Source organism: Hypanus sabinus, chromosome 14 (genome assembly GCF_030144855.1).
Source record: "Hypanus sabinus isolate sHypSab1 chromosome 14, sHypSab1.hap1, whole genome shotgun sequence".
In the NCBI taxonomy this organism is placed as follows: Eukaryota; Metazoa; Chordata; class Chondrichthyes; order Myliobatiformes; family Dasyatidae; genus Hypanus; species Hypanus sabinus.
The window spans coordinates 50,158,915-50,185,215 of NC_082719.1; the positions used below are offsets into that span (position 1 = coordinate 50,158,915).

General features: G+C 39.6%; 1 protein-coding gene across 2 annotated transcripts; it reads right to left on the reverse strand.

Moving 5' to 3' along the window:
• Positions 1-396: 396 nt before the first annotated feature.
• On the reverse strand, positions 397-25,488 carry commd8 (COMM domain containing 8). Of its 2 annotated transcripts, XM_059989140.1 has the most exons (5): positions 25,093-25,473; positions 23,319-23,474; positions 19,608-19,760; positions 15,206-15,361; positions 397-4,339 (listed from the first exon to the last, which is right to left on the reverse strand). In XM_059989140.1, the coding sequence occupies exons 1-5, from the start codon at positions 25,342-25,344 to the stop codon at positions 4,319-4,321; spliced, it is 738 nt and encodes a 245-aa protein (XP_059845123.1). In that variant the 5' UTR covers positions 25,345-25,473; the 3' UTR covers positions 397-4,318. The 2 variants fall into 2 exon arrangements, with proteins under 2 accessions (XP_059845123.1, XP_059845124.1); XM_059989141.1 differs by lacking the exon at positions 397-4,339 and having other exon boundaries at positions 15,197-15,361; positions 25,093-25,488.
• Between the last annotated feature and the right edge of the window lie 813 nt (positions 25,489-26,301).

The window sequence follows — 26,301 nt, forward strand, 5'->3', positions numbered from 1 at the left end:
AATATTCACCCCATACAAAGTCTTTCCTTTTGAATTTAAGAACTGTTATTGCTTTATTTGCATTACTTAATCTGAAGGGCCCAACTGCAACCAAAGGCAGTCAAAAGCAATGCTGCCTACATGTAAAATTCCCCATTTGACCTTAGAAAGAGAAAGTACTAACACGCGAGAAACAGCTTTGTTATTAAATCTACTAAGCCAAGCTTTTATTTTATTAATACATCCAGTCATGAATGTATGTTCCCCAAAAGATTCAAATTTACTGTAAAGTTAGAATACTCTCAAATCATGATTTTATAGTGTAAAGATTCCAACACATCCTCTTCCTTCAAGATTTACACTGACTTCATCTCTACATTTTATTTTCAATATCCTCACTCTATATATGTGTGTGTGTGTGTGTGTGTGTGTGACACACACGACTTGAATGAAAATACAGATTTGCATACCCATTACATTTAGCATTTGCATATTTAAAAGTGCACTGGGGTTGTAAAATAGCAGTTAGGATTAGGCTTCAATTCTTTGAAGAACCGAACAGACATCAAGAGTAGCAACGGACATTAGAAGTACAGAAATGTAATTCATCAATTAAAAACATCTTCAGAGCACAAAACAAAATTATATATTTAATGTTTACCATCTCAAATAAGTTTGAGTATCAATGTATGATGGGGAAATCCAAACCAGATTTTTAAAGTACCCATAGCCACAATTTCCTGGATTCCTATAGTCACAGAAACAGGCCCAACACATCTAGTCTGTGACAAACCATTAATCTGCCTCATTCCATCAACCTGCACCTGGACCATTCAGCTCTGTACCCCTCTTATCCATATAAATACACATTTTCTCTTAAATGTTGAAATCAATCCTGTATCCACCACTTGTGCTGGCAGCTTGTACCACACTCTCATCCCTGAGTGAAGTACCCCTCATGTTCCCCTTAAACACAACACCTTTCACCTATAACTCATGACTTCTAGTTGTAGTCTCACCCAACCTCAACAGAAAAAGCCTGCTTGCATTTACCCAATTTATACTCCTCATAATTCTATAAGCCTCTCTAAAAAAAAAATCTCCCCTCAATCTTCTACCTTCTAGGGAATAAGGCCCTGCCTTAATCAACCTTTCCCTATAAATTAGATCCTCAAGTCCCAGCAACATCCTTGTAAATTTTCTCTGCACTATTTCAATCTTATTTACATCCTTCCTGTAAGGGACCAAAACTGGACATAATACCCCAAATTAGGCTTCAACAATGTCTTATCCAATTTCAACATAAATCAACGTTTTGAGTATAGGAGCAGAAATATTATCCAGACCGATGTGCCAGAAGATCTCTTTACAACTACATCTACCTATGATGCACTTTCATGAAATTATGAACCTGTATTCCTAGGTGCTTCTGTTCCACTAGACTCTTCAGAGTCCTAACACTCACCATGCAAGATTTACTCTGGTTGGTCCTCCCCAAGAACAACACCTCATACTTGTCTGCATTAAATTGCTTATTTTTCCAGCTGGTCCAGATACCACTGCAAGTTTTGACAGTACACAGCAAGGAAAACTATATCCAGAATCTTGGTGTTATTTGCAAGTTTGCTTATCCAGTCTACTAGACAGATCATTGATACAGATGACAAACAAAATTAGACCCAGCACTGATACCTGCAGCACACCACTAGTGACAGGGCTCCCATCAGAGGGAGAAATCATCTACTACCACACTTTAGCTGTGCTTCCTAATTGTCTGCACAAAGATCAGGGTTACCATGGTTTTTCAGACTGAGCACAAAACATCTCCTTCAACAACTTGTGGGTGACAGTTGGGTTGAAGTCTACAATTGCAATGGGCTAACACTAATTGGCACAGGTCACCGACAGAAATCATCTTCCAGTCACCCCACACCTGCACTTACCTTCTAGAAGACCGACATTTTCAGAGTACCCTGGAGTCCTGTGGTAGTACCCAAAGAGCAACAAGGCCTTACACAATATACTGAAACCCACCCCTCAAAGTTTTGACACTTAGAAAGTAATTTGAATACAGTAGCATTGAAGCAGGTGGCTACATTAATAAAATAATGCTACCAAAACTCCTTAAAACAATTTAAAATATTTAACTTATTGCTTTTGGCTTTCCTCGCTGCAACTGGCAGGACCATGGCCCTTACATCATACCCAACACAGAACCAGAGACAATCCCAAAAAGACTAAATTCTGCCAATAATTACCAGCAGAATATGAGCCATTATTTCAAAATGGGCCAAAATAGTTAAAAGATTTACAGGCACACAAAACAGCACAATTGAATCAAATTGATTGAGCCATCAGTTAATAGAGGCAGCTGCTTATTTGGGACAACTCTTTAAAAAAAATCAAGAATGTATCTAGTATTTCCTTGTTTTATGCCACATAATTGGAGCAGAAGATGCTCAGCTGGGTGCACTTGGGTGACTATTAGATACTACACCATATTATCTAAGAGTGAACAGTTGCTTGTGCTATGTTATCCATTTGAGCTGGTGGCCACCAATTCAGAAAGCAGTGATGTTTGATAAAATAAACAAAATTGACTTTAAAAAATACTTGAGACATTTGCTATGAAAAGATTTGATACTAGCCACACTACACCAAAGTAAAAGTCGTTACCTAACTCCATTCACCATCAACACACACAAAATGCTGGAAGGAATCAGCTGCCAGGCCTGCTGAGTTTCTCCGTTTTGCTCAGATTTCCAGCATCTGCAGAGTTTCTCTAGTTTGAGAGTCCATTCAACATCATCTGGCAGAGATAACTGGAGTGCCAAACTCTAGTTACATGCTTACTACATCAGCAAGATAAACTGCAAGAAGAATGGACATTATGCGAGGGACAACAGGCAACATTCAGACAAAAGCATGAAAGTACAGATCCAGATGTTGAGCCCCTCAGTCAATGGTTTTCTATTGTAACTGGACAAGGTGTGCATGTCAGTGGACCATTGATTAAAGTCAAAGGAACAAGCTAAGAAGCTGGGTCATGATCAATAGATGGTTGGTTGTCTCAATAGAAATGTAGGCACCATAGTAAGTTCAAGAAAGGACACGGTGAGAAAGGCAGTGCTGAAACTGAAAGTGCAAAAACATGGCAATCAACAAAACTCCCCAACTTACCACAAATACTTTGTGCAGGTGATCATCTAAAAAAATGCTCATGAAACAAGCCTTTTTCTTAAAAAAAACTTTGTGCCATGTTGGACAGTTCCCTTTGCTACAAACACACACTATCAGGTTCAAAGAAAGCAATGAATCGCATTACTGTGCTGTGTTGCTCAAATGTCAGGAACTGATAAAAATAAAATGTTGGTTATTGGAACAAGTGTTAAACCTCAATGATTTAAGGGGCTAAGAATGGAGAGTTTACCATTCGAGTACAATGCCAGCATACACTTGAATTCTTCTGTCAGTAACTGTTATGGATTAATGGAGATTTACAGTACTGTAGCAATATTGATAGTGATCTAATTTGTTCTGTATTTCCTTTAAATACATAATTTGTCATTCAGATTAAAGGTAGTTTGACTTTAACACCTTTTTAACTATTTCCATAAAACTTCAGCTAATTTTGGCATCCGCTAACTTGGGCCAAAAAAAAAATAATGGTCTTGATGTGCACATTTAACCAGTATCCACTGTAGTTGAAAGTACATAGGTGAGAAATAGGTTAAATATCTCATAAAACTGAATACTGGGTGTATATACAATGTAGGTATTTCTGAATGTTTTACCCTATTTGCATTCATTTTCCTTTCCATCTCGAAAGCTAATCTGACAATATTGAGACCCATGTCAAATGAAGTGGTTATTAGATAACACACTCAAGTGCTGCAAAAGATCCAGCATTTTCAGTCAGATCACATGTCAAATCCTTCTTCTGGGCAATGTGTGAAATCCAAGACAACAAACTTAGATGTATTTTTCTTCTTAGTTATATCTTCCACTAGGAGCCTTCATTAGTTGGGAAAAGAATACATCAAACAACTACAGCTCAATCAGGAAACAAAACACAAAATATAGTTGCAAATATAGCTTTACTGCACATTGCTATTTCTGTGGCCAGTTATTGAACCAAATATTAAACATGACCAAACTTCAATGAGTTTCAGAAAGTTAACAAGTGCTTTAAAAATAAAGCAGATTTTTCATCAAGATATTTGAAGTTCTCCAGGCTTGATAACTTCGTGTTTATGAATCCAATGTTTTTTCACTTCAGTATCAGTGCAAAGTTCAAAGTAGTTCTTCCATTGGAAAAGACGTTAATGATCATGTCCAATCATTTTATTTGTAGAACAACCTGTTGAGAAAGAAATCAGTAAATTTAAAACCTAAATATTATAGTATGTGTGTCAAGCAATTTCTAAAGGTTACAGTAAATATATTAAGAAACCATTTTAAAAATTATTTTTATATTGTTTTTTTTAAATTCAAGAAGCTTGCTGATATAGCGGTTGTGCGTATTGAGAAGGGTTTGCAGTTCATATTTTGTGTTCTTTTACACCACGAAAGTTGAAAAAAAAATGCAATTTGAATCAGTTGCTGAAAGCCTTTAGTGAAGGTAGCTGGTGATACAGCCGGTGATACCATACCATTGGAGGGGGATAAGAACACACAAATTAGAGAAAAGTTTAATTGGAGTAAGGGGAAATATGGGGCTATCAGGCAGGAACTTGGATGCATAAATTGCAAACAGATGTTCTCAGGGAAACATACTGAAGAAATGTAGCAAATATTTGGGGATATTTGCATAAGGTTCTGTGTAGGTACTTTCCAATGAGATAGGGAAAGGATGGTAGGGTACAGGAACCATGGTGTACAAAGGCTGCTGTAAATCTAGTCAAGAGCAGCAACTTACGAAGGGTTCAAAAGAAAACTTGGTAATGATAGAGATCTAGAAGATTATAAAGCTAGCAGGAAGGAGTTTAAGAATGAAATTGGGAGAGACAGAAGGGGCCATGAGAAGGCCTTGGCAGACAGGATTAGGGAAAACCCCAAGGCATTTTACAAATATGTGTGAAGAGCAAGAGGATAAGATGTGAAAGAATAGGACCAAACAAGTGTAACAGTGGAAATGTGTGTATGGAACCGGAGGAGATAGTGGAGGTACTTAATGTATACTTTGCTTCAGTATTCACTATGGAAATGGATCTTGGCAATTGTAGGGATGACTTACAGTGGACTGAAAAGCTTGAGCATGTAGATATTAAGGAACAGGACGTGCTGGAACTGTTGGGAAGCATCAAGTTGGAGAAGTCACTGGGACCGGACAGGATGTACCCCAGGCTACTGTGGGAAGCGAGGGAGGAGATTGCTGAGCCTCTGGCGATGATCTTTGCATCATCAAGGAGGGCAAGAGAGGTTCCAGAGGATTGGAGGGTTGTGGATGTTGTTTCTTACTTCAGTGGTTGGCAAGTTGATGGAGAAGATCTTGAGAGACAGGATTTATGAACACGTGGAGAAGCACATGATTAGGAATAGTCGACATGGCTTTGTCAAAGACAGGTTGTGCCTTACGAGCCTGTCTGAATATTTTGAGGATGTGACTAGACACATTGATGAAGGTATAGCCATAGATGTAGTGTATATGGATTTTAGCAAGGCACCTGATAAGGTTCTGGGACCCCTACTCTTTGTGATTTTTATAAATGACCTGGATGAGTAAGTGGTGGGATGGGTTAGCAAATTTGCTGATGACCCCAAGGGTGGGGTGTTGTGGATATTGTGTAGGGCTATCAGAGGTTACAGCAGACATTGACAGGATGCAAAACTGGGCGAAGAAGTGGCAAATGTTCAACTCAGCTAAGTGTGAGGTGGTTCATTTTGGTAGGTCAAATATGATAATGGAATATAGCTTTAATGGTATGACTCTTGGCAGTGTGGAGGTTCAGAGGGATCTTGGGGTCCGAGTCCATAGGACACTCAAAGCTGCTATGCTGGTCGACTCTGTGGTTAAGAAGGCATACGGCGCATTAGCCTTCATCAATCATGGAATTGAGTTTAAGAGCCAAGAAGTAATGTTGCAGCTATGTGGGACCCTGGTCAGACTCCACTTGGGAGTACTGTGCTCAATTTTGGTTGCCTCACTGAAGAAAGGATGTCTAAACCATAGAAAGGGTACAGAGATTTACAAGGATGTTGCCTGGATTGGGGAGCATGCCTTATAAGAATAGGTTGAGTGAACTCGGCCTTTTATTCTTAGAGCGATGGTGGATGAGAGGTGACCTGATAGAGGCGTACAAGGTAATGAAAGGCATTGATCATGTGAATAGTCCAAGGCTTTTTCCCTGGGCTGAAATGGCTAGCACGTGAGGGCATAGTTTTAACGTACTTGGAAGTAGGTACAGAGGAGATTCCAGGGGTATGTTTTTTTTTAAAAATGCAGAGTGGCGAGTGCTTGGAATGGGCTGCCAGAGGCGATGGTGGAAGCGGAAACGATAAGGTCTTTTAAGAGACTCCTGGATAGATCCATGGAGCTTAGAAAAACAGAGGGCTATTGGTTAGACTAGGTAGTTTTAAGGTAAGGACATGTTCGGCACAGCTTTGTGGGCTGAAGGGCCTGTATTGTGCTGTAGGTTTTCTATGTTTCTAAAAGGCTTGTGCCTAGCTACATGCAATCTTACCATCAGCTGTCTGTATTTTGTTTGGTACCTACTGAACGAAGGTCATCAATTTCTAGTATAAAATTAAATCCCATAATGGTTTGTGACAGGATTGAATTTGCATAGACCCCAGGTAGAGTAATTCAACCTAGGTCAATGTCACACATTTGTTAACAGTGTATCAGAAATATTATCAGAACCAGAGAAACTGAGTTACAGAGAAAGGTTGAATAGGTTAGGACTTTATTCCCTGAAACGTAGAAGAATGAGGGGAGACTTGATAGAGGTATATACAATTATGATGGGTATAGATAGAGTGAATGCAAGCAGGCTTTTTCCACTGAGGCTAGGGAAGAAAAAAAAAGAGGACATGGGTAAAGGGTGAAGGGGTGGGGGGGAGTTTAAAGGGAACATTGGGTGGGGCTTCTTCACACTGAGAGTGGTGGGAGTGTGGAATGAGCTGCCAGATGAAGTTGTAAATGCCGGCTCACTTTTAACATTTAAGAAAAACTTGGACAGGTACATGGATGAGAGGTGTATGGAGGGATATGGTTCAGGCACAGGTCAGTGGGACTAGGCAGAAAAATGGTTCCGCACAGCCAAGAAGGGTCAAAAGGCCTGTTTCTGTGCTGTAACGTTCTATGGTAATCAATATAGCTAACATTTTCTGTTCTGGCAAATATTAAGTGTTAATTCTATTCAATTTATGCAGCACAAATATTTGTATTCTTGTATCAAATTCATTTTAGACTGAAATTGTAACATCTTTACATTGTTTTCCCAATTTTTTCTTCTAAGGTACAGCAAAAAGGCTTCCTATGATAGATATTACTCCAATGTGCATTAATACCACTACAGAAAAGTTTAAAACAGCTTCTGCAAAAATTGCTAAGAAAACATTAATTTTGCTTGACATGGTTTTCATGCGACAAGCCAAGCAAATTGAGTCTCAGAGCTCAAGCATTCAAAGGAAAATATGTCACCATTGTGAAACATAATAAAACAAAATGTTATCTGCATAATAACAAAAGCCTGACCGAAAAAGGATCTAGTGCTTTCCCAACACATATAATGAATAAACTTCTCAGGTTTCCAGCCAGGTACAGGTATGGATTATAACCCACGCTTCAAAGTCAAACTTTGCCATCTGCTTCAGGGATGATGCTTGGACACATCTAGTCTGTTGGTATTTAGAGCACTGTAGTCCATCCCTCTTGATTGGTTAGTCCTCATTCCAATCAGGTTTCCACTCTCCCACCTTAGAGTTGGACCTCCGTATCCACAGGTTCTGCATCCACGGATCAAAAATATATATTTTTTTAAATTCCAGGAAGTTCCAAAAAGCAAAATTTGAATTTGCAGCACACCAAGAACTACACTTAATCCACGCGAATTAAGTGATGTGCAGACGTATGCTGCTGTAGCCTCCCGCCATTTCACAGATGATTTCAGAGATGATTTAAAGTATACATTGGATGTGCACAGGTTATATACAAATACTATGCCATTTTATACAAGGGACATGAGCATCTGCGGATTTTGTTATCCGTGGGGTGTCCTGGAACCCATCCCCCAAAGACACTGAGGCCCGACTGTATTTACAATGAAGTTCCAGTTCTCACTTAGAGCAAGACCTTCATCGTTGTTAAACCTTATTTCTTCTGGTTTTATTTCAATGGCTTCCTTTACAAGGTGGTCCCAAAAGCCACTGGCACAGCACAGTAGTTTTGTGCCAAAGTCACTCCTATCACCATTGCAAATGCAGTATTCACCTACTGCCAATTTCTCCTGGTAACTCAAACTGATACACCTCCCATGGTCCTTGATGCAGGTTTCCACCATGCATCCCATCTGGCTGATATTCCATAAAAGCTTATTTTTTCTCCCCCCATATCAGAAGAGCAGATTATCACTAATTGATACAGATATATTAGTTTCTGGAAATGCACCTCAAGAAAAATCCTTTAAGTGATGTACAATATGGGTCTGACCCTGTAGCAACCTGCTCAAGGCTTAGATCATAAATTATTCTAACTTTCTTCTGCAGGTATATCTGAAATTTCTATTGCTGAGAACTGAAGAAAAGTCAATAACGCCTTTCAGCATTTTAGCCTAGACAATATCTTTCTGGTTACAATACTTTAAATCCTACCCATTAAATCTTAAAGCAAGCAATCTACAATGCACAGCAACAGCAATTTGTTGAGGAAAGCAGTAGGTTGAGCAAAGTTTGTGGGAGGGTATGGAAGAAACTCAACATTTTGGGTGGAAGCGCTCATCAAAAGACCGGAACAAATACACTATACTTCTAACGAACATGGTTACTAAAACAGTGCATCACCATTAAATCATCCAGTCTTCCCCAATCAGAAGCCCAGGATGAACCACGAGATCCAAAATTTACTGAGGGTCGGAACAGAGGCACTCAAAAGACCAAGAAAGCTACAAGGGGTACAGGTATGATCTCCAGAAAGCCAACGAAGGATGCTCAACAGCTGTGGCAGGGCTTGCATGCCATCACTTCCCAATAAAGTTAAACCAAGTGACATGAGAGACAGCAGGGTTTTGCTTCCAAATGAGCTCAATGCCTTCTATGCTCACTTTGACCATCAGACCACAGAGGATACATCGCAAACACACAAACATCTCCTGATGATCCTTTGACCTCATTATCTGAAGCTGACGTGTGGCCTGCCTCCTGGATGGCGACTCCAAGGAAAGCATCCAAACTGAAAGGGTTACCTAGCCACATACTAAAGACTTGTGCTGACCAACTGGTTGTATGTTCACTCTCTTCAGCACTGCATGGTACCCACCTGCTTTAAGCAGACTCCAATAGTACCAGTGCCCAAGAGGAGCATGGTGACCATCACCTAGTTGCACTTACATCCACAGTAAAGTATTTTGAGAGGCTGGTGATGAAACGTATCATCTGAAACGTATCGCCTGAGAGGCGAATTGGATCTGCTCCCACTTACCTACCGAAGCAGCCGGATCTTGGATTTCCTCACTTGTAAACCCCAGTTAGTTCAGATTGGCAATAACATCTCCTCCCCAATCTCCATCAGCATGGGTACACCACAGGGCTATGCATTTAGCCCCCCTGCTCTACTCACTGTAAACCAATGACAGTGTGGCTAAGCACAGCTCCAATGCCGTATTCAAGCTTGTTGATGCCACCACTGTTGTGGGCTGAATCAAAAGCTGGTGATGAATTTGCATACAGAAGGAGATTTGAAAATTTGGCTGAGTAGTGCCATAACAACAACCTCTCACTCAATGTCAGCAAGATCAAGATATTGATTATAGACTTCTGGAGAGAGGTCCATAAGCCAGTCCTCATTGAAGGATCTGAGGCAGTGAGGGTTAGCAACTTTAAATTGATGGGTGTTACTATTTCAGAGGATCCGGTGTGGACATAGCATGCAAGTGCAATTGGGAAGAAAGTATGGCACCGCCTCTATTACCCTAGGAGTCTGCAGAAATTCAGTATGACATCCAAAACTTTAACAAACTGCAATAGAAGTGTAGTGGAGATGATATAGACTGGCTGCATCATGACCTATTTGGAAACACTAATGCCTTTAAACAGAAAATCCTACAAATCAAAATTAATTATCATTCAATAATACATGGATGCCAAACAAACCGGCATTCCTCTGGGATCAGTGTGCAACATAACGCATTCCAAATAGCGAGCAAAAAAAAAAGTCATGCAAAAAAAAGTATACATATGCGCCAACACCCTGACATGACCTACAATTTGATGGTACAGTCCCCAGCAATCCAGTCTATCATTCCACCAAATCGAATACTGGAAGGCAGCATCAACTGAAAAGGCCAGCCCTCAACAACGCATGGACACCATGCTACACCGCCTTTGGCGTCTCCTCGCCTGGATTGCAGCAGCAGGCAAGCACATAGCACCTGTCTCACCATCAAGGGAAACCAGCTTGCAACATCTTACATTATCAATGTCCAACAGGATCTAGCAATTGCAAGAGTAACGTCCCAGTTACACTGCACACTGTCTTTGCGCACCAACTCCGATGCCTTTGAGCAGTAGGCAGCACCACGTTCAGCATCCAGCTCAGCTCCTCCAACATGCTGGCCAACTACTCCGATTAACGAACAGCTTATTGATGTGCTAATCCTGCTGTACCCAGAGTTCTTGGTGTCCAGTATAGACTTGTGATTAAAAAAAAATTGGTTGGGCCCCCAAGAGGCTGCTGCGGCTTACCAGAAGATTGTGTTAAAGGTAGTAGATTTGGTCTGGTATATCATGAATAAAATCCTCACAACCACTGAGCACATCTACATTAAACATTGTTGTAGGAAAGCAGCATCCATCATCAGAAATCCCCACCACCCAGGCCATGCTCATTTTGCATTGATGCCATCAGTAGAAGGTACAAGAGCTACAGAACTTGCACCACCAGGTTCAAGAACAGTTACTATCCCACAACTATCAGGCTCTTTGAACTTTGAACTCTGTAGCAGGACAGAATACAATGTGCAAAAAAGCTTGCAAAAAGAGCAAAGGTGGGTGGGGGGGCAGAGATGCTGAGACATAGGCCAGTGGTGACTTGTAGACTGAGGGGGATAATGAAGAATGACAGACAAATGGAGCCACTTGAGTCAGGGTGAAGAATGGAGCTGAGAGGCAGAGAATGACAGGTGTTAGCAGATTTTTAAAAAAGGCAGATGGAGCCAGGTGGAGGAAGAATGAAAGTGTGTTGATGGAAACAGCTGCTGAAATGAGTGAGATCAAGGTTTGCTAATATTCTAGAACATACTGATATTAAGGAGGTTAGTGTTGGATTTCTTGAAGAACATTAAGATGATGTGATCTATTCCAGGTTATTAGGAGAGGAAAATGGGAGATTGTTGAGGTCTTGACAGAGAACTTTATATCCCTATTCGCCACAGGCAAGGTCCTACGGAACTGGACAAAAGCCAATGTTGTTCCTTCATTTAAAAAGTGCAATAGGGCCAAACTTGGAAAACTTAGGCCAGTGAACCGTCAGTGGTAGTGAAATTATTGAAGATTAAATCACATCTGGAAAAGGAGGGTCTTATTACGGATAGTCAGCATGACTTTGTGTAAGGGAGGTCATGTCTTACAAACTGAAGTGAATTTTTTTTGGGAAGAGGGTAGGGCAGTGGATATTGTCCACAGACAATAAGGCATTTGAGAATGTTCAAACACATCAGACAACAATAATCCATTTGTTATTTAAATCAAAATCTTGGAACTTCTTATCTAACAGCATATTGAAATTGCATGTGTTACGTACCCATGACACATGACAGGTGTTGAAGCTATACTGGACTTGAGGTAATGGTCTTGTGATGGTGGAGTGACATCATTTTCCCGCCAGTAGACGTCATGTGACAGGTTTTTTTTTTTTTTACAGGGTATAAAAGGAGGACCCCTCCCTGTGAGGAGGGGCAGTTTGTGGCTGGATCATGCCACTGCGTGATTTACTGTTATGATGCAGTTTAGTTGAAAGATGGAGTTTTATTTAATGCCTGAAGTTTAAAAGGTCATTGCTAGAAGTTTCTTTATAATACTGCTAGTTAAAAATCAGTGGAGAGTGAAGATTGGAGTTCGGGAGTTAAAAGATCGAGGAAAGTCGATTTCAACGGTGGAACAGGTTTGACCTTATTTGATCCTCATTCAGAAGGAATTTGTTGACTGTGCTCGTGCTAATCCCTGCGAAATAGCAGAACGGATTGAGTACAGTGTTGTAAAGGAAAGGTCAGTGCCTTTAAGCCATTTCATTTTCCATCTTCGTAAATTCTTCATGGGAAAAGTAGTTCGACTGGGAACCGCAGCAACACGATGTGAAAGAGAATTTAAATCTTCCTAAAAAGTCTCTCCCTTAAATGGACTGTAAGCATTTTGAACTTTTGCAATACTACTTTGAAGAACTGTTTAAGCTTCATTGCTTTAAGAACTCAGCCGCACAGCAGCTGATCTCCGGTTATATTAGTGATTTGTTTACTTTTGGGGGTTTGTTTTTCAGTGTTTAATGAATGTTTTATTTGTTATAAAAACCCCTGCCTCACTCATTTATTTATTGTTGCTGAATCCGTAACACATGACTGCCATGTCAATTCACTGCCATCCCAAGTGCAGTTAAGACAAAAACAATATACAGGTTTCCCCCGCAATCCGAAGGTAGAGCGTTCCTGTGAAACCGTTTGTAAACCGAAATGTCGTAAAGTGAAGAAGCAATTACCATTAATTTATATGGGAAAATTTTTGAGCGTTCCCAGACCCAAAAAAAAACTACCAAATTATACCAAATAACACATAAAACCTAAAATAACAGAAACATATAGTAAAAGCAGGAATGATATGATAAATACACACCCTATATAAAGTAGAAATACTGTAGGTACAGTGTAGTTTCACTTATCAAAAAATCGGGAAGACAGCGAGCCAAAATCGATTTGGAGAAAAAAAAAATCAGCATGTACATGCATGTGCACGTACGCGCCTACGTACGCACACGTATGCGCAAAACTGCCCTCACAAGGCTTCACGGTCATTGTAGTCTTTCTTGGGGTAAACACACATATAAAGCGGGCATCTTTTTTTCATAAAAGTGAAAATCCTCTTTGGTTAGTGAAAACAGGTACTAATGTAGGTCTTTTGTAACAGCAAGTTGTCGTAAAGCCAATGTTCGAAAAACGGGGGACACCTGTAGTTGAAATGGCATTGAATTGACTCAGATGGAAATTTAGGACTAGCCCCCTTAGACACTTTTTTTCATCACCAGTGACAGGATTGACAGACGTTGATGCCTTTTCATAGTTCTCTCTATACATTTGCTGTTCTACTGAGGGTTCCTCTAACCCTCCCCTGCTCCTCTTTACCAGACTGATCACACAGAAGTTTTGTGATGAGCAAAACGTCAGATAATATTCTGATCAGAAATATTCAAAGATTCTTAATGCAGATATTTTGAAAAGAATATATCCTACAACGTTTACCTGAAGCTATCTTTCAGTGAATAAAAAGAGACTATAGGACAAGTGGGCTGTTCAGACCTGCTCTGCCATTCAATTCAATCATTACTGATCCACTACCTCATTACCATATTCTCAGTCTCTCCCCATGCAATTGATGTGTCTTGTATGTAGAAATCTATCTAGATATATATATGTTTTATGATTTATACAGGCTTCTGCACTACAGCATTCTAGAGCAACACCACTGTCCGAGAATATCTCCTCATCTCAGACCTAAATGTCTGAACAGCCAGTCCTCCCCCAAATCTGGCCTCCTCAGCTAGTAAATTATCCTACCCCTTTCCAATCCTTCTCACCCCTTCAGAATTCTGAACATTTTAAAGAGAATTCTCTTTTGTTCTTTTAAACTCAAATAAATACAGGACTAGTTAACCCATTCTCTTCTCTTCTAAGTGTTGTTACCCTAGTAATCAGTCTGCTGAAACCTCACTGAACCACCAGCATAGTAAGTATGCACCTTTGAGTAAACAGACAACTTCACAGTAGTACTGGTGTTGTTTTACCAAAGTCCTGGATAACTTTAGTAAATATTCCTTGCTACCATTCTCAAAACCTTTCTTCCCAATGCCAACATACAAAGGAAACTGTTTGCTTCACCTGCAGGTTTGCTTTCAGTGGACACCCAGAACCTTTTCTCAATCAACTATTTAAGTTACACTCCCTTTTTACTTTTCCAAAAGTTGATAACTTCAGTTATTATTACAATATATCCATTCTAAACTACCTCTCTACATCCTCCTCACAATGTTAATCAAGTTGCCACTGTTGACAAACTTCAAATAAGCAGAGAATAATAAAATGGTCAGTTTCAAGGTTTGTTGTTGTTCAGTGGTAAACTCCCACTCATCCATTGAGATGTTCCCACAACCAATGATCTTTCTTTAAGAACTCTGTCCTGTTATTTCACGTTCTTTCTATTTATTACTATTAATTTATATTTGCATTTGCACAGTTTATTTTCTATGTTCTACTGGATCTTTCATCATCTTGAAGCTACTATTCTATACAGTTGCTCAGTATGCCACAGGAAAAAGAATCTCAGGGTTGTATGTGGTGACATATATTTACTCTGATAATAAATTTACTTTGAACTTTAATGAGTACAGCCAGCAGGTTCAATTCTGCTTGGTGAATATAAGGTCTGGCAATGAAAAGGTTCATTCTGGCAGAGATTCAGGAAAATAATGGATGCTGATAAACAATAGCCAGATTTGTTATAATACATGCATGACTTCATTATGTTGCTCACACATCAAGATATGATAGATTAACACCCTTGAAATTTTTGTTTACTATGCATTACAATAGAATCACAAAATTGATCACCATAGTGAAGTACTATCTCCAAGTACCATAAAAAAAACATCCCGAGTTCTACATTCAGAATAATACACACAAAAATGGTGAAGGAACTCAGCAGGCCAGGAATCTGTGTCTACATTTAGAAGATCAGCAAATTGGAGACAATTAACTGAAGAAAAATTGCAGGCAACATTAAGGAGCAGACAAATACATTAAAGTACCTTATTTGCTGCCTCCAGAGAGTGAATTAGTGTCTGGAGCTCTTCTTTGTCCATTTCAATGGTGACAGGTTTTAGTACTCCATTTTCCTTGACACTGAGGTCAAGGTTCAGCAGTGGAATTTGAAGAAAAGCAATCTTGTCACTTGAAAGAGGTAACTGTAATTCAAATAAAAACTAAATGAACTATACACTTAGCTTTTCTTTTAGTTGAATTTAATGGATTGAATACACAGTTTGTACATTGTCAAAGTCCTTAGTGTCTAGGCGAGTGAGTCTCACATCAATCGTAAGGAAGCTATAGGAGGGGTTCTTACAGAGAGGATTTGAAAACCATGGCTCATTCGGGACAATCAGAATGGCTTTATGTGAAACTTTCATGAAACTTAGTTATTTGACAAAGGCCTCGTGGTAGGCCGTTCAAGATTAAGATGCAAGGAATCCAAGGTGACTTAGCTGTTTGGATTCTGTACTGAATAGTCACAGAACAGAGACAATTGGGTTTGATGGGACTTAATCAGCTGGAAGTCTGTGGTTAGTAGTATTCCCAAGGAACTGAACTAGAACTCCTGCTGATTACAATGCATATAAATGACTTGGATGAAAATGTGGATGGGTGAGTTAGTAAATTTGTAGGCAACTCAAAGACTGGTGGCACTGTGGGCAGTGTAGAAGATTGGCATGGTTAAAACGGGATAAGATCAGCTGCAGATATGCATGAAGAAATGGCTGATGGAATTTAATCCAGCCAAGTGTGAGATGATGCACTTTGTGGATCAAATGTATAGAAGAGTAAATGGAACAACCCTTAAATGTTGATGTACATAAAGATCTTGGGTCCATATTACAGCTCCCCAAAAAAAAGGCTTCACAAGTTGACAGGGTGCTAAAGGAGGTACATGTCATACTTACTTGTATTAATGGAGGTAATGAATTCAAATGTCAGCAAGTTATGCTTTAGCTTCAGAAAACCTTGGTTAGGCTGTATCCAGAGCATTGCATTCAATTCTGCTGTCCCAATAGAATATATGACAGTATGGCACAGGAACAGGCTCTTCAAATCACCAAACTAGTAATCAAATGTCCAACTAAACCAACCCCTTCTGTCTACACAATGTCCATAGTCTTCCATTTGCTGCACATTTGTGCGCCTTTCCAAGAGCCTCTTGTTGTATTTGCTTCCACTACCATCCAGGTACATAACTTTCCAACTCTTGAACTTAGTTCCTCCACTAATGAAGGCAAGTACGTCACATGCCTTCTCTACCACTTGGTCAACTTATGTAGCCACTCTCAGGGAGCTAGGAACTTGAAACCCAAGATCCCTCTGCATCTCAATTCGATTAAGCATCTTAGAATTAACAGAGTATGTCTCTTTACATTTGATTTCCTAATGTGCAACATAGCAGATTTGACTGGGATATATGCCAGCTGTCATTTCTCTGCTCATATTTGCAAATGACATATTCTGCTGCATCCTTTGCCAGTCTTTATGCTAGTCACAGCACCACATCTTCATATTATCTGCAAACATGTTAGCCCAATCTACATTTTCATCCAAGTCACTTATGTATAACCAGAGGTCCTGGAATGGAGGGTGCAGAAAAGGATACTGCCTGGAATAGAGGGCATGTGCTATAAAGGTGAATAAACATAGATTGTTTTCTCTGGAACAGTGGAGGCTGAGGGGAGACCCAATTAAAATTATTAAATATGAGAAACAGATATATTCCTCTGCCTTTTTTTCTTTGGTTAAAGTGTCTAATAATAGAAGGCATGCATTTAAGGTGAGAGGGTGTAGCTCAAAGGAGATGCGCAGGTCAAGCTTTTTTCTTTAGTGGTGGATCCCTGGAATCTGTCAGGGTTAGTAGTGGAGGCAAATAAGACATTAAAGAGGCTCTTAGATAGGGTCATGAATGTGCACACATCAGATTCAGTTAGACAATGGATTCAGTTAGATATTTAATTACTAGTTTAATGAGCTTGGTACAATATATATGCTGTACTGTTCTTTGTTTAAAAGTTCACTTTCTGTCCTGCATTCAACACATTTAAACCTTGCACAGAAGTTCAAAGCATGGCTCATACCATGTATGGCTCAGAACTTGACCTCTCAAGTAAAATTAATTGATAGCAGATTCTCCCCAAGCTACAGCAGGGTTCCTATCATAAGAACTATTCATAACCCAGTTTGCAATTTGGAATTGTGACTGAAAATCTAGCTCCCACATGGCAGAGTAAACCTGCAGCCCTACAGCAAATTGTAAATTCATCCTACCAATCTCCCAAATGCTCATTTGAGCTGCAAGGTTGGTTGGTAAACTTGGGAGACCCAACTGTCTAATGACCAAACAAAATACATTTTCATGTGAAAATAGAAGAGGGCCATACAGAATAACTGACTTCTATAATGGAAGTTCCTAACACAAGTTTTGCAGCTAAATAAACAAGAAACTTCACTACTCTTAATAAGGAGAAAAGCTGCTTTTGATTTTATTCCAATCCATTCACATCACTTAAAATTAAATAACCATTTGAACAGGTTATTTTCAGATATATGCACAACTGATTACAAACTTTATTTTTCCAAAACAATAAATATACTCCAGCCACCATGCTGCTTCATCAGCCTTGCAAACACAATATTAACTTCCATGCCTTGAATAGTCAATTGTGATTGCAACTAACAACCGCCTGCTGCACAATTCTCAACTACAGTTGCTGCAAATTTTAAAAAATTTTAAAAATTCTCTGCAACAAATATCCTGTTGGTTCATTCAAATACAAAGTGAAGCAATGCAGCTGGCACCTTTCCATCTTTGTTATGAATGTTTTAAAAGTTCCCATTCTCTTAAGACAACTAAAACATAGCCTCACCTTCAAATTTACTGTCATATCCAACAAATTGCTCCCGTCACAATCCATTTTGCCATTGTCGTACTATTGAGCTTATACAGATTTATTAAAAAATTCCCAGTTCCTTTCTTTGCTATCCAAACTGACTGATAACCTAACATGATTAGCTTATTTTCAGTTCCTTTAAAAGGTTCAAAACAAAAGAGATGCAAGGTTATCAGCTCAATCAAAGATCTGTTAGCAGCAACTCCTAACTAGTAGGTTTACCAATAAAGTTATCAATTCACGTTTGGTATATTTGTCCTTGTTATATTATGTGATTGAAAGCCTTGACTAGTGGTGTACCACAGGGGTCAGTGTTGGAACAATATACATAATGTATATGTTCATATACATTAACAATCTGGATACAGATGCAAGATTTAAGTCTGCAGATGACACAAAGATTGGTTGTGTCATTGATTATGAGAAGGTATCTTCAGCAATAGAAAACTATCTATCTGTTAATAAAATGGCTAAAAGGCAGTTGAAATTTAATTACAAATACCTTTTTGGAGGACCAACAAGGCACAGATACAAAAAATGAATAGTAGGGCTTCACGAGTATTGAGGAACAGTGCACAAATTCAAGGATTCTTAAAGGCAATAGCACAGGTGATTAAGATGACCCACAGGATACTTGTCTGCATCATACAGAGCACAAGGATAGCAAGGTAAAAGTACAGCAATGCAAAGCATTACAGGGAACCTTCACGTTGTGAGGGTTGCATTTCTAGAAAACAATCCACATTTGGTTTACTGCAATGTAAAACCATGTCATCTGTGTATGAAATAAGAAACTTTTTTAAATGTTCATTTATTTACTTTTATTCCAATACAAATTCTATGAGCACAAATTTTATTCATCTCAAATTTTTGACTCATGATTGGAGAACTCTGCGAAGACTAATTTCTGCTACCCAAACAGCTGCAACACAAAGTGTCACCTGTCATTAGGTCACAGCTGGAATGTTGTGTGTAGTTCTGATCATCAGTACAAAAAGAATGTGACTGCACTCGCTGGGGTTCAGAAGAGATTTCCCAGAGCATTACCTGGGATGGAGTGTTGAATTACTTGGTTTTATCTACCTCAGCAGACAAAGCTGAGGCAAGACATGACTTGGGTTTTCCAAAACTATGAGTAGCATATAGATAATGAAAATCTTCCCCTTAACAAAAGCATCTACAACCAGAGGGCTTGATTTTAAAGGCAAGGAAAAAAGACTTGGAGAGCATTTAAGGATTATTTTTTCTGTTAAGGGTAGTCAATATCTGAAGTACACTATACCTGAGCACATGGTGGGAGCATGTACTCTCAAAGCATTGAAACATTACAGCACTGAAGACCAGGTGCCAAGTGCTTAAAAATAGTATCAAAATACCTCACGCTCAACAAACATGATGAGACAAAGAACACAATTCCATACTATGTAATCCTACAGCGTTAATTCAGGAATGAAGAACTTTTTTCTTTAAAATATTGATCATACAGTATCCCAGACTGCTATACCTTTAGCTGCCAATCAAAATCCTGTAGCTGAGCAGAAGACATGTTGTTGGTTTTCTCGATTAATGCCCGTCTGAGCTCATCCTTTCTTGCTTTTAAACAACTAAGTACTGCTTCTTGATGAGATGCACTCAGTCCATTCATTAGTTGTTGAACCTTATATAAAGATAAGATTTCAATCAATATTACTAAATCTTACTATTACTTTGATCAACGCCATATTTCAAAATGCATATAGAAGCTCATGACTGCTTAAATTTACTCATAAACTGACAGCTTGGATTTAAAAAAAAATCACTAATTTTAAAAAATTATTTAATGACTTAACACAATACAAATTATTTTCACTGCCTGTATGTCAGAACGGAAGTTAATTACTTTGCAGTTAAATCAAAGCTTTCACTCCCCTGACAATGGATAGAATTTGGGTTTCTTGACCTGGCAGGAACACAGAGGGTGTTAAAAACTTTCATTCTAGTCTGGACACATATGGTTTTTCATCTTTCTCGATAATGAATTGCTCAGAAAATCATTAACATGGACCTTTAACACAAAAAATATTTGTTAAATCTCCATGTCTGTAATAATAGTGTCAACAACATGCTCTCATTCAACAAGTAAGCCTTTTTTAAAAAAACTAATATTCTTTACTCAGACACTTGGTCAAATATTTAGTCCTTGTAGACATTAGTCTTGCAGTGGTATTTAACTATTCTCTTCTATGGAATGTGAATGCTGCTGGCAAATTCAGAACTCAGAACAAGAGATTCTGCAGATGGTGGAAATCTTGAACAACAACAGAATATTGGAGGAGAACTGCTTGATCTATTGAGTTACTCCAGCATTTTATGTAAGCTGCCCAGAATTCATGTACTGTAAACAGAGGGTGAAACAAGTGTGGAACGAGCTGTCAGAAGTGTAGATGACGCTTCAACTGTAACTTTCAAGAGAAGTTTAGATAGGATGGGAGGGGTTTGAAGGGATATCGTCCTTGTGCATGGTAGATAAGAGCAGGTAGAAGATCAGGTAGGCACGAACTAGGTGGCCAAAGGGCTTGTTGCTTTGCTGTAGTATGTTATGATTCTGTGAGCAAGCCACTTGGCTCCTCAAGTCTGTCTCACCACGAAATATAATCATGGTTGATTCGCCCCAAGCTCATTTCTTTTTTCTGGACTACATAACCCTTGCTCTTTGCTTTGATATTACTTTTGAAAATGCTTTGATATTACTTGCCAACTTACTCTTACAATTTCTCCCTCATCACTATCTTTAAAGCACGCTGCTGCTGGTTCCTTAAAAGCACCCAGCTTTTTGGTCTACCTCAAGATTTTGCTGCTTCATGCGTTCCAGTTGGTTCTGACTTGGATGATCAGCGATGATCATACTGAATGGAGATGCAGGCTCGAAGGGCCGAATGGCCTACTCCTGCACCTGTTTTCTATTTTTTTAGTTACTTTCATTGGCTTCCTTCATTAATGAATGATAGCTTTATCTTATTCTTTGGGTCCCACTTCTTGATTGAAATAAAATTCTGTTGAGCATTATGAAACGGCTGTATAAGTATCTGTCATTGCTTTCCTTTGGCCCATTTTCCCGGTCTGTTCCAAACATCTCACCCTTTATGTCTTTGTAGTTACCCAGAATTTAAAAGTTGCAAGCAAAGCTACATCTGCATTCTGTTATTGTTTTTCCTTTGTACTACTTCAGTGTACTGATGAGAAGTAATCTGTATGGATGGCGTGCAAAAAATGGTTTCTCAATGCATCTCTGTGCATGTGACCATAATAAACAAATTTACAATCAATTACACATGTTCAAATCTAAAATACACTGCAACATATTGCTTTCAGAGACAATCCATGCTGCAGTCCACAAATCCTTCTTCCATTGTATCCTTGACAGTAAAATGAATCCAATACACAGATTGAAATGACTCATGGATTATTACAATTACCTTCATATATGCCTTGGATATTTTCCAATAAATGCATTTCTGTCCCGTGAGGGTACATTTTGTGGGCCCTAGACAACATATTTGTGGCTTTTTTTTCCATCTGCTTTCCTTATTTCCACACAATCCAGTACTACATCAGACCAACTGGACCTATAATTACTACTCTTTGGAACCTTAATTAACAATGCTATCCACCTTTTTTCCATTTTTTGTCTATTCCTTTGGATCTTTGAATAATCTGGAATTTTGCATTGCCAGTCAAGGTCACTACACCTTATAATTTAATAGTTATTACAGAGACAAGTGACAAATTCCAAGTCAGCTTACTGCTCAAGAGTAAAATTTTACAGATGGTGCTCTCATATGGTTATTGTCTTTATCGTTCTCAATAGAGAAATTTCAAGTTTGAAAGACAAAGTTGAAGACACCTTAGAAGAGAGCAGCAGTGTCAGCTATCCCACTGGTGATATCAAGATAAAGGTTGCTAAAGTTGGGCAAGAAAAAGTACTTCCTCACCCTTCCAACTTCTGCTTATAGATGAAGGGAAGATTTTGGGTTGTCAGGTGTTGAGTTAGCTGCTCAACACACATCTTGTGGCCAGATCTTCTTCACCACCCCCCCACACACTATTTAGAATGAACAATTTCCTAAGAGACTAACATTTGAGTTATTTGAGATTAGTAGTTTGAAAAGTTGAGTTTCTTGTAAAAGACATCAAAAGCATTATTTATCATTTAAAAAGACCTGAAAAGCAAGGAATACATCATAACCCAAGGAATTATGTATTGATTCTGTATACCACTGATGAGCATTCTCAACTCTGAATTCTTGACTGATGATCAATCAATCTTTAATTAAACTGTGAAACTTGGATCCTGCTTTGAAAAGCTACCACAGTGATAATCTGTGAATAACAGATACTGGCCACTCAAATGATACACCTTGTGTTGTTTGATCTCCAGTGAGTAGGACAAAAACATTTTTTTTAAAAAGACATTTCCGCATTTTTGCATATTCACAAATGTTAAAAGTCACAAAATCTTTTTTCTGATATATTTGAAATAAAGAGCTTTAACAAGCCTCCAAAATCAAGTTTGCCAGAAAACTCAAATACGCTTTCGTTAAAGACATCTATCTAAAAAAACTGAAATCTTCCAGAACACAAGTAGAATACATGAAGCCTTGAGTGGCCAAATATTGACTCAATTTGAGGTGAAATATGATTACCAACCATCTTTCAAACATGATGATATACATACTGTGTAAAAGTCTTAAGACCCTATAGGTTTTTTTTAAAATATATGGTTTCAGATGGTGTGGCCTCCACGGAGACCTGATCTCAACATCATCAAGGCTGTCTGGGATCACCTGGAGAATTAGAAGCAAGCAAGACAGCCAAAGTCTGCAGAAGAACTGTGTGCACCTTCTCAAAGATGCTTGGGCATCCTACCAGCTAGATTTCTTATAAAACTGCACAAAAGTGTAACTAAGAGAATTGTTGCAGTTTTAAAAGGCAAAGGTTGGTCACATCAAATATTGATTTAATTATAATTTTTTTAACTGTTTACTGCTTTTTATAGTTTTTTGATATTTAAAACTTTCATTTCATTATTTTTGGGAACTCATCGTTTTACCTGTGCCCAAGACTTTTGCACAGTATTGCATGCCATTTTATAGTTTTCTGAGAAATATTAAGCACACGTTATTCCAGAGATTTACCAAAAAGACTTTATTCATATTCAAAATATATTACCACCAACCTCTTCATCAGACAGGTGTTTACTGCAGGCATGTTTTACAAACGTTGTGGCCTCACCTAGGACCTCCATCCATTCTACAAGACTCCAAACATTTCCATAATCCCGAAACCGCGGAAATGCACGTCCACAAATACCATCAATTACCCTGTGAATGAACTTCAGAAAAATAAATAGGTAATTTTAAATGCACAAAATATTTATTTCCATATCAATGTAATTCTAGCTGAAACTGTAACGTCACATTTGCTAGAAGAGGTAGGTGAGGCAAGAGATTTCCAGATTCTTTTACAAGCATCTTATGTAGGACCTCAAATACTTATTGAAAGTCAAGATAATCAGAATGCACAATGACTTCCTAAGCCAACTACCCGTATTAGTCAAGAGCTAACTTATTACCAAGAATCTGGAAAGTTACACACTTCCAAGCACGAATCCATAGCTAGGTTACCCATCCCAAGTAAAGTTGAAATGTAAACCTGCACTTTCATAACTGAGGTAAAAAAAACAGCATGTTTGTTCCACTTCTTCAGAAACTGCTCTTACTTAGAATCTCACTGCCACCACCACCCTCCCGCTTCACGCACATGCACAAATAGAACTTAACATCCCTCAAGCAATTTTACAACAATCAGGCAAGCAGTGAAGTGATTTCCTTTGTTATGGTTTACAATAATATCAATGGATTTGTACAAAACGACAAATGACATTGAACAATCTTGAACTGGACAGCAACCCCCAGTATCACCCTATCAAGAATATTCCTCATTGGAGTTTAGGAAAATGAGGGAGAATCTCACTGAAGACTATCAAATATTGAAAGGCCTAAATTGAATGGATGCGGAGAGGAAGTTTCCTATAATGAGGGAGTCTAGGCACAGCCTTAAAATAGACGGGCATCCATTTTGAAAAGAGAAAGGTGAATCTGTGGAATTCATTACTACAGACGGCTTTGAAGGCCAAGTCATTTGGTATATTTAAAGCAGAAACTGGTAGGTTCTTGATTAGTCAGGTGTCAGAGAGAAACAAGAAAATGGGGTAGAGAGGGAAAATAAAACCGCTGTGATGGAATAGTGGAGCCTAATTCTGTTCGTTATGTATTGTGTTTTGCTTTCCCAATACTGATGTTCTTTGGCCTGCAATATTAACTTCCCCCTTCCACAGCTGATGTTTAAACTTTTGAGTACTTTCAGCATTTTCCCAGAGTTGCATTACCTACAATTTTCCTTTGCCTTTTCAAGAAACAAAACCTTGCAACAGTACAACACAAAGGCAGGACAGGCAGCATCTAGGGAGGAAAATGTAATAGGCGACGTTCATAACAGGAACCCATTAGTTCGTAACAGGAGACTTCATCGTGCAACAGTACTACTCTGCTGTAAGGAATAGTTTCACAATAACAGGTCTCGATGCCTCTTGCAAACCACTCATCATGCCCAAAACTCAAGTTTCCCCCATCCCCACGGTCTCGATTAGAAATGTCTTATAAACATAAGTAATCGATAACAGTTTTCATTTCCACTGGATGGTTTTACTTTCACTTTAGCACCCAACATTAGATTGGATGAAGTGATCGTTTCAGGTTGTCCGCTTGCAGCAAACTTCACAAAACTGAGACCAGAAACAGCTGAAGAGAACCCGACAAGGGAGCGGAGGGCCGCAGCGCCGGCCGTGTCTCCCCGCGGACCTGCTGCCACCGTCAGCCCTTTAGCCGCGGCCAACACACTCAAGCTGATGTAGCCTGAGCTCCGGGTGGTGGGTGGGGGCGACCACTTACCCTGGGGCAATCCTCAGGTGCCAGCTTCCCTAGCATCCGCGCCATCTTCGCCGGGAGCCGAGCCGAGCCGAGCCCAGGCCAGCAGGCGCGGCCGCACGCCCAGGAGGCGAACGCGCATGGCGGTACTGGCGCGTGCGCGCGCCCAGCAGGCGAACGCGCATGGCGGTACTGGCGCGTGCGCGCGCGGCGGGTGCCGAGCTTCGATTTCCCCAGATCTCTCCTCGCTCCTGCAACGGCAACAAGCAACGGCATGCTGAGGTACAGTTCCAAGTCTGCTACAGCCTGTTAGACCACAGGACTTAGGAGTTAAATGGACTGGAATGTGTATACGTAATTTAATGCGAGTGGTATCACGAACAAGAGATGGTTTAGAGCAAAACTCAAATTCTCGACTAATAGCATTATAATTCGCCTTCCCCCACTTAAGTAACTTTCCATACCATTTGCCCCTAGCCCCGTCCAAGATTATGGTTGTGGTGAACTATGTGCCTGTCTGGACACGCCCCTGCTGACTGCTCCTGTGGCTCCTCCCACAGACCCCTGTATAAAGGAGATCTGAGGCCTGACGCTCGGCCTCAGTCTCCAGGACATAGTATGATGGTCACTCACTCCTGGTTCCTTCTTCCAGTCAATAAAAGCCGATATCTCGCCTTACGTCTCAGTGTGAGTTATTGATGGTGCATCAATGGTAAAGGTCAGAAAGCTGAGGTCACAGTCTCTCAAATGCTCACTCACCAAGAGATCTGTCACCTGACCAAGTTCATTGCCTAGTATTGGATACAATATCGCCTCTCCTCCACTGGGTCTGTCTATATATTTTGTCAGGAATCCTTCATAGACACATCTAACAAATTTTGTCCCCTTTGCACTGAGGCAATGCCAATTACTTGCAGGAAAGGTGAAGTCGCCAATGAAAACAACCCTGTTATTTTGCATCTTCCCAAACTCTGCCTCCTGATTTGCTCTTCTGTGTCTCTATTGCTATTTGGTGTGTATGTGTATGTGTTTTGGGGGAGGGGGTGTACAATACACCTGATGCACCATCAATAACTCACACTGAGACGTAAGGCGAGATATCGGCTTTTATTGACTGGAAGAAGGAACCAGGAGTGAGTGTCCATCATACTATGTCCTGGAGACTGAGGCCGAGCGTCAGGCCTCAGATCGCCTTTATACAGGGGCCTGTGGGAGGAGCCACAGGAGCAGTCA

Excerpts from the sequence above, each read along its gene's own strand:
- commd8 (XM_059989140.1), bottom strand. The coding sequence starts at position 25,344 with ATGCCGTTGCTTGTTGCCGTTGCAGGAGCGAGGAGAGATCTGGGGAAA. Across the intron at positions 23,475-25,092 it reads CACCTGAGGATTGCCCCAGG|TTCATTCACAGGGTAATTGA; the intron begins GTAAGTGGTCGC and ends ATTTTTCTGAAG. Across the intron at positions 19,761-23,318 it reads AACACCTGTCTGATGAAGAG|GTTCAACAACTAATGAATGG; the intron begins GTTGGTGGTAAT and ends TCTTTATATAAG.